Source organism: Dermacentor andersoni, chromosome 7, assembly GCF_023375885.2.
Source record: "Dermacentor andersoni chromosome 7, qqDerAnde1_hic_scaffold, whole genome shotgun sequence".
Taxonomy (NCBI): Eukaryota; Metazoa; Arthropoda; class Arachnida; order Ixodida; family Ixodidae; genus Dermacentor; species Dermacentor andersoni.
In genome coordinates, this window is record NC_092820.1 from 38488957 (window position 1) to 38497356 (window position 8400).

General features: G+C 45.1%; 1 protein-coding gene across 1 annotated transcript; it reads right to left on the bottom strand.

The window, feature by feature from the left end:
- Positions 1-2868: 2868 nt before the first annotated feature.
- On the bottom strand, positions 2869-5811 carry LOC126535400 (uncharacterized). The gene has a single exon (XM_072289052.1). It carries the CDS (start codon positions 5774-5776, stop codon positions 4559-4561), a length of 1218 nt encoding a protein of 405 aa, XP_072145153.1. The 5' UTR covers positions 5777-5811; the 3' UTR covers positions 2869-4558.
- Positions 5812-8400: the final 2589 nt, after the last annotated feature.

Genomic DNA, 8400 nt, shown 5'->3' on the forward strand with positions numbered 1-8400 from the left:
CGTCTTCCCATCAACTAAATGTGAAACTAAAGGCAAAGCCCGCAAAGCGCCACTGTCGTCGGCGCCGGTGACGGCACCTGTTTTGCTCATCGTAGTTCTGCGTGTGCGTCTATATGCGTGCTTACGAGGTAATTTTGGCGGCCGTCGGAGAGTGTTTCGTGTAGTGTGGAACCTCACAAGAAAGCTACCTGCCCCACTGCGCAGCACGGCGGTGATCGGCCACCGCGTAGTCATCGCTTTGACGTGATCTGTGTACTACAATACACTTTTGTGGTTCGCGCGGCCGTGCTCGGGTATTCCCTCCTGCGCCACGATATGACAGCGGCTAGTGAAACCTCACCCACAGTCCTCACAAAATCGGACCGCGTACGGTGTCGACTGCTTTGGAAACGGCGCGTTTCGGATTACCGCTTGCCCAGTTGCCTCATGTTTGACGCGGCCTTTTCAAGCTGCGGTGGTGACTACGGCGCGGAAGCGTTGCGCTATGCGCATAATGCTCACACCTTTTATGTCGCGGTGTTGAGACTTACCGGTCCTTTCAATAAAACTCAAGAAGCCAGTGCCGCACAAAAAAGAGACGTTTCAACTTTTTTCTTTCTCTTTCTCAATTTAATTGTCGTGTTTTACGTGTCAGAACCATGATCTGTTCCTGTGACCTCGTGCTTAATACTAAGCACAACTCCAAGGACGCTTATAGCAACCACGGCGGGTCAAAGAGTATTGGAGTTTCGTCATCAGGTGTGTTTGATAACCACTTCGCCTTAAGTGTCGATATAGGTTGTGACAGCCCACTTGAAAAACACAACAGGAAATTTTAGTCTGTCGGTCTGTTGTCCGTAGTGTGACGTCCTGCAGTTCTTGATCAATATTCAATTAAAAATTGACAGAGACCTCTGTAAGGCTATGTAAATTTGTTTGTAGAAAAAAGAAAAAAATAAAGGAAAAAAAGAACCTCCCCGCAGGGGATTCGAACTCCGGACTGAGGCATCCCGAGCCCTGCATCTTACCACTACGCCACGCCGAATTTTTTTTTTTTTCTTTATTGCATGGAAATAATGGTAGTGTCAAATCAATGCAGTTACATTACATATGAACATACACGCACACAAAACAAATTCACACACAGTATGCAGTCCAATGACAGTTCAAAATTCTGGCAAACAAACACAAGCGTCCAGACGCGAAATCCATTCAGGTACGGGATCATATGTAGCAACCACACTACGGACTTGAGCAGTCTCTTCACGGAAGATAGACCTTGTCGAGCGAGGTGGCTCGGCATGTCTGTCGATCATTCGACTTCTCCATAATGAATGAAGTCCTAATAACATAAACAAATCGTATGGTGTATTACTGGCTGTCTTTTTGAAAGGAAGGAACCGGATACCATAACATGTGAGAGGAAAGTCTTTTTTGAGAGTTCTTTGTAGAATGTCCCAAAAATGAAATGCGTCACGACAAAGTATAAAGCAATGCTCTATTGTCTCGGGTTGATTGCAAAGTCTACAATTTGTATTCCAGGGTACGAACAGTCCTTTTTCCTGAAGCCACGTTTTAACTGGCAGTGTGGAGGTGTGCAGCTTAAAGAAAAACGTTTTCGCTGCAGGCGCAATGCACATTCTACGGACACGGCAAAGAACATCTTGGCCAAATAGAGACAGATACGGCTTTCGGTACAGAGGTTCAGGGAAAAGGTTATCTATAAGTGCTACATTTAGCGACGTGCGATTAACGGTAAACAAATATTCAAGGGTGAATCTGGCTTTTAAGAAGGAAATAGTGTCGACAAGTTCCTTTAGGAAGCCCCATAACGGTAGTTCTTGAGCAAAGTTTGTCGTGACATAAAGAAAAGGGAGGTGTGACGCAAGACGTGCTCGATTAACTGCGAGCAGGAATGGATGACGGACATTTTTAAGGTAAAATAAGCGCATGACCAATTGTCGCACAAACAAATGCACAAGACCCAGGCCTCCCTTTTCAAGCGGGAGAAAAAGGTTGTCCCTTCTCATGGCTTCCCATGATGAATGCCAAATAAAACATGCAAATATTCTATGAAATGCCTGGACATGGACACGTGAGCAGTGTAAGACCTGCGGAACATAAAGAAGCTTCGAAGCGAGAAATGTATTGCATGCCTTAGCTCTCGCAAAAATGGAGAGATCACGTCCCTGCCAGGTTGTCACCTTTCGACGAATAGTTGTTATCGTGGACGTCCAATGAGGTCCACTATTACGGAAGTTATCGAGAGGTACTCCAAGATATCGCAACGGAGACTGATTCCAATGAATATTCGCGAATATAGAGGGAGTGAGTGCCCACATGCCTAGCCAAAAGCCTCTACTTTTTCCAAAATTTACAGTAGCTCCTGCAGTCTCACAGAAACGCAGGGTAGCGTCTATTGCCTTGGCAATGCTTGGCTTATCGACGCAAAAGAAGGCAATGTCATCTGCATAAGCTAGCACTTTAATTTCCTCATCGGCATACCTGTATCCTTTAATGCTCGAGTCGCAAAGCACGCTTAAGCAAAGCGGTCTAAGTATATGGCGAAGAGTAAAGGCGAGAGAGGACAACCTTGACGAACGGATGACTGTACCTGTATTATATCTGAGAGGGTACGGTTCACAATTAACTTTGTAGTGCAATGTTTATAACAAAGTGTTATACCATTGTATAATACATCCCCTAACTGAAGATGTCGCAGTAGTTGGAACAAAAATTTGTGTTGAACCTTATCAAAAGCTTTGGTGAGGTCAATCTGGAGAAGAGCTACTTGATCCGTACTACCCTCTATGCACTCAAGGACTGAACGTGCGATATGAACATTTGTCTGTATAGAGCGGCCTTGAATTCCGCATGTTTGATGATCACCTACTAATTTAGTAATGACTGTTTGCAATCTATTTGTCAGTACTTTTGCAAATATCTTGTAATCCACGTTACACAACGATATCGGCCTATATCCGTTTACCCTCTTTATTATTTCATCATCAGTGCTCTTTGGTATCAAGGTTGTGTGGCACTGATAGAAAGATGGAGGAAGCTCACCATACTGATAGGCTTCCTCGAAAAGCTGCTCAAGAAAAGGACACAGGAATTCCTGAAATTTTATATAAAATTCCGCACTAAGGCCATCAGGGCCAGGCGTCTTGTTTTTCTGAAGCGTTTCGATGGCAAAATTAATTTCTTCTCGAGTGACTGGCCCATCAACGCTGAGGCGATCGTCTTCTTCTAAGTGTGGCATAAGCGAAATAAACTGATCAGCGTTTTCTTCGTATCCATTCTGAGGCTTAATTGCAGTGAAAAGATCTTTATAATGAGCTTCAAATAGGTTTATTATTTGGGACGTTTCTGTGTATATAGACCCACCAGACTCAATTTCCAATATTTGCTTGGAAAGCGCATATCGCTTTTCATCACCGAGAGCCCTTTTTGTGGGCTGCTCTTCTGTGAAGCGAGTTGTGCGTGAACGTACCATTGCTCCTTTGTACACTTCCGTCTCATATTTCTGTATTTGTGCGCGAACTGCATTTATTTCATCACTATACAATCCTGGTTCCTGGCTTTCGAAAGCGTGCAGCTTGTGCAGTAGATCATGAAGGTAATGCTTTTCAGCTTTTTTTCTTTGAGACAGGTCACATGAAATGGCAATCGCCTCATTTTTCACTCTATTTTTGAACATTTCCCATTGAGCAAACAATGGAAGCTCTTGACATTGTGTTATTTCTAGCCATAATTCTTTCACTTTGTTTACAAAACTTTCCTCTCGTAAAAGTTGTGTATTAAGTTTCCACAGTGCCCAGTTTGGAGCAAACTTGCGAAATTTTCGAGGACCCCATGAAACAGCTACTAAACAGTGGTCTGTGAAAAATACAGGCTTCACGGCGTAGTTGTGGATGTGAGACCAGAGATTCGTCGAAACATACACACGATCAAGTCGAGCATGGGAGACGCCTTGAAAGTGCGTGAACCGCACCCAAGAAGGTGTGTAGGCTCCCACGTCTATTAGATTGTGATCTTCCGCTAACTGATGCAGGAAAGTAGCACTTGCATCATAACGATTAGTTAGGTATGAGTGATCTCTGGAATCACAAACACAGTTGAAGTCTCCCAACAGTACCAAATCTCTGTCAGTATCTAGGAGCGGAGCAAGTGAGAGGAAGAAAGCCCTCCTGTCATTAACTTTTGAGGGAGCATAAACGCAAATAAACCGCCAATTACGGCCATGAAAAGAGAGGTCACAGCATATAAGGCGGCCTTCCCCATCAACACGTAGCGACAATGAAGAATGATTTAACTGCTTTCTGATTAACAAAAAGCATCCAGCGGAAGCACCACATGCTTGGCTAATACACACCTCGTAATCAGGTTGAAAAGTTTGCAGCGCAAGGTTGAAATCACCAGCAGACGATATCTTTGTCTCTTGCACTGCACCAACATCAACTTCATGCTGCCTAAGCACGTGTAGTAACTGCTGCTGGCGTCTTATATTCCTCAGCCCACGTACGTTGAGTGTCGCTACACATAAGGGGAGGGTGAAGGCGGTAGCCATTTTGCTCACCTAAAGCTTTTGTGTTTTATCGCCCTTGGCCACAGGTAAATCTGTGGTCTTGCTCCCTTTGGACTTCTTTGTGGCACTCTCCTGACTACGCTGATAAAACCGGCGCGGCACATTATTACCAGGAGAGGGAGGTCGCTGAGCAATAGGAGACACTTTCTCGGGCGCCTGTAGTGCACTTGCTGTTGCTTCGTCGTTGAATGGTGCCGGACGTTTCCTTGTCTGACTTATGTCCATCGCCTCTTCCTCTTCTTCCTTGTCATCAGGGGGCTTTTCTTTAAGGCTTGCTAGGCCAGGTGGGCAAACTGAGTCATCCTCGCCTGTAGCCTCGCTAGTATTACTTGGGCTGTTGTGACTGCTTGGCGTTGGCTTCAAGGACTCCTGGTCTTCGTCCCTAATGCCACCTGTAGTCTCTCCGGTGGCATCTACTACCTCTGTAGAATCCATGAGATGGTCCAGTTGTGGCTCGTCTGCGTTATATTGCCTAGAACGAAGCTTATTGGCGTATGTGGACACGCAGGCGTCCGCTGAGTGACCAAATCGGTGGCACTGTAAGCATCTCGGTGTTCTGCATTGTCGACGAACGTGTCCCACACGCTTGCAACGAAGGCACAGCGGAGGCCTACCGGGGATAAGTACGAGGCACTGGTGTCCATAAATGGACATAATGTGCGGTATTGAGCTTACGGTGATAGTGTCCTTGAGCACCAAGGAAACCTCCCGGTTTGTTGTCACCCACTGTTCCATACCAGTGCACCTCCATACTTCTCTCTCCACCGACTTCACCTGACCATAGCTCTGGAACGCCTCTTCAACGCGTCGTGGTTCAAGGTGAGGTGGAAGCCATAGTAATTTAAGCTTGATGTTTTTAGTCTCCGGATCTATCACCATGCACTTCAGCCCTTTGACACGGAGCTCACCACAAGCGACGAGAGTTTGTTTTGCCGCACTACTAGCGCAAGTAACCATCCATACATGGCTCATTTGATACTGTCCGACACCTACAATATCTGAAGTATTCACTACCTCAAGCAGAGCGTCTCGGAAGTCAGGAGCACGGTATGGTCTGCCACTCAAGTCCGCATGAAGGAAGATAGAATTCAAAACGTCGTTACCGGTTGGTAGACGCGGGAGGACAACTTTGTAACTTGCATCTTCGGTCAAAAACGGGGTCGACGATCCTCGGCCTGGGGCCGATACGCTGTTTCCAGCAGAGAGCATTTTCGAGCACAGCCGTTCCACACGGCTTCTTCTTCTTCTTCCACGCCGAATATGTGCCCTTGGTGCATATTCCAGCTATACAAACACTTTGCGTTTATGTTTATATTTGCATTTTAGGAGTCAACATGTGCTTTCATTCCACCGCGTCAACTGCCGCATCTCTAGAAAAGTAAAAGTGTTCTTACCATCGACAGGTACCTTCTGTAGTGCTAGAACATCGATTTTGCTGTAGGATATCCATATTAAATAAGAAATACAGAAGTAGACAACGGTGACCGGGGACACTGTTAGGTTGTTACTGCTAATTTCGACAGTTGTCTCTCGCTCTGCACTTTTTAGCGCGCATATAATTCTGTGTTCAATGCAAGATAGCTACATAAACATTCGTGGATGATTGTTCATTCTGACAGCATACTGGCATCTCTCGGCAGCGCTGTACCAGAATAATGAGACCCGAGCGAGACAGCTTTTCACGCAACTTTGTGGAACAACCCAAAACTTCTTTTTCGCTTTGTAAAAGCTTATGCAATATTTCTTGGAAGTTAACTGTGTCAGTGTAACGGCACATGTAAGTCCACAGGCCTGTGTGCCACATCTTACCAAATAACACAAAACGGATACGCAGCCATTCCCGCAGATGATATGATTTTCATCAGCGACCGATTTTGAGGAGGCCGGTAGGGCATTTATGGTGCTTCGTCGTCACGGCACAATTATAACAATTGACCACGTCGACTTCAATACCGGTGTCTGTGCTATCAGCATTGCCGGCTTCAGAGAAGCACGATTGAATACCGCGCAAGAGAAAAGTACAGGGTACACCACCGATGCGAAATTGACATACAATTTTAAAACGTCGCGACTGAAAGCGCTTCTGTCGCGGCGTCAGAAATTATGTCGCTGCGACAGAAAGTGGCACATTTCTAACGCCACGACCGAAAATGTGTAGTCCCGACAGAGAGTTCCTGTTGCGACGTCAGAATCGCTGTTGCGATAGAAAGTTGTTGTTGCGTCTTCAGAACTCTTGGTCTTCACGACAGGATGATTCTGTTGGGACATCAGAATTTATGTCGTAATGTCAGAAATGTCTGTCGCAACTACAGAAACATCAGGAACTTCTGTCGTACAACAGAAATTTCCGTAGTTGCGACAGGAATTCCTGTTGTCTTTTTCAACTGGGAGCGATTTGCGTCACAGCAACATTATTTTTAAGGCGGCAAATTACTGTTATGCAGCATGAACAATGCGAACAGCCAGCCTGTTTCTGTGTTAAATGGAGGCACGCAGTGTGTGCACACAATTATGTTCATTTTGTCAGTTTTGTGAAATAGGCTTCAAACTGCATGCATTTTCACTGGGAAATCTGTACCAGCACTTTCTTGTATCAAGTTGTCTATGCACAAAGGTTTGTGCATTAGAAATCACAGTTTCAGGCAGTTACAGCTTACAATTTCTTTTTTTTTGTATACAGACACTAACTGTGTTTTCATAGTCATGTATTGCACGTTTGACCAGTGCTGAAAAGGACAAATGGAATAAATTCAAATAGGCCTGTGAATTTGTTTGCTTGGTCAGGCTTTGATGTATTTTAGTAACGTGTTCATGTGCAGATGTCGTGTGAATGCATACTTGGACTTTAGTTACGTTTCACTGCATCAAAAGAAACCACCCAGCCAATCTCAATTTCCTTCCTTGTTTCTTGCCCTTGGTGTCCACATACCTGAATGTATTCTGAGTTTTTGTACCAAGACAACAGCAGGGCATCACACATGCTAGAAACATTAAGACAAAGAACAAGGAATGTGGCACAAATGATCCACACAGTCACAAAACAAAAAAGAGGCTTCAAAGAAGCGGAGGCAGTCAGACTTGTGCGAGCATTAATTATTAGCAGGGTGACCTATTGCCTCCCCTTTCAAAAACTAAATAAGGCTGAAATGTCTAAAGTGAGCTCCATCATCAGGGCAGCTAGGGCTCCCAAAAACACATGTGCCAAAAAGCTGGAGGCTCTTGGTATTCACAACACATATGAAGAACATGACACGGCATGTGGTCATGCCTCAGAGAGAACATCTGAATTCTACAAAACAAGGAAAGGCTCTGTTACAAAAGGCATGATATCCCCTGATAGCGCAGTATGGCTGAGAAAAAACAGTTTTGCTACCCAGACAAACAAGAGAGGAAATTCTAGTTTCACGAATCCCAAAGAATATGAGCACGGAACACCACCAAAGCAGAAGAAAAGCGCAATCAAAGGCTTTACAAAAGAAATGTGAAAAATCCAGACGTATACTACACAGATGCATGTAGAGTGGCAACAGACAAATTCAAAATAGTGGCCTTGAATTGGTCCACAGGGATAACAACTTCCATTCGGAGCCCTTTAACCTGCACCGTGGAGGCAGCAGCCATAGCGCTGGCCTTTCGAGATGCAGAAGCAAAAGAAACAATCTGCATTGGCCATGATATGGACTCTAAGGCAGCATGCTGTTCGTGCATGACGGGTACCGTCCCATACAAAATTCACAGAATTGCACTAGGTGGTAATTTGGTGCCCGGCGCACTCTGGACTCGAGGAAAATGAGAGGGTGGACCGAACTGCTCGAGCAATAAGCATCCGAGCA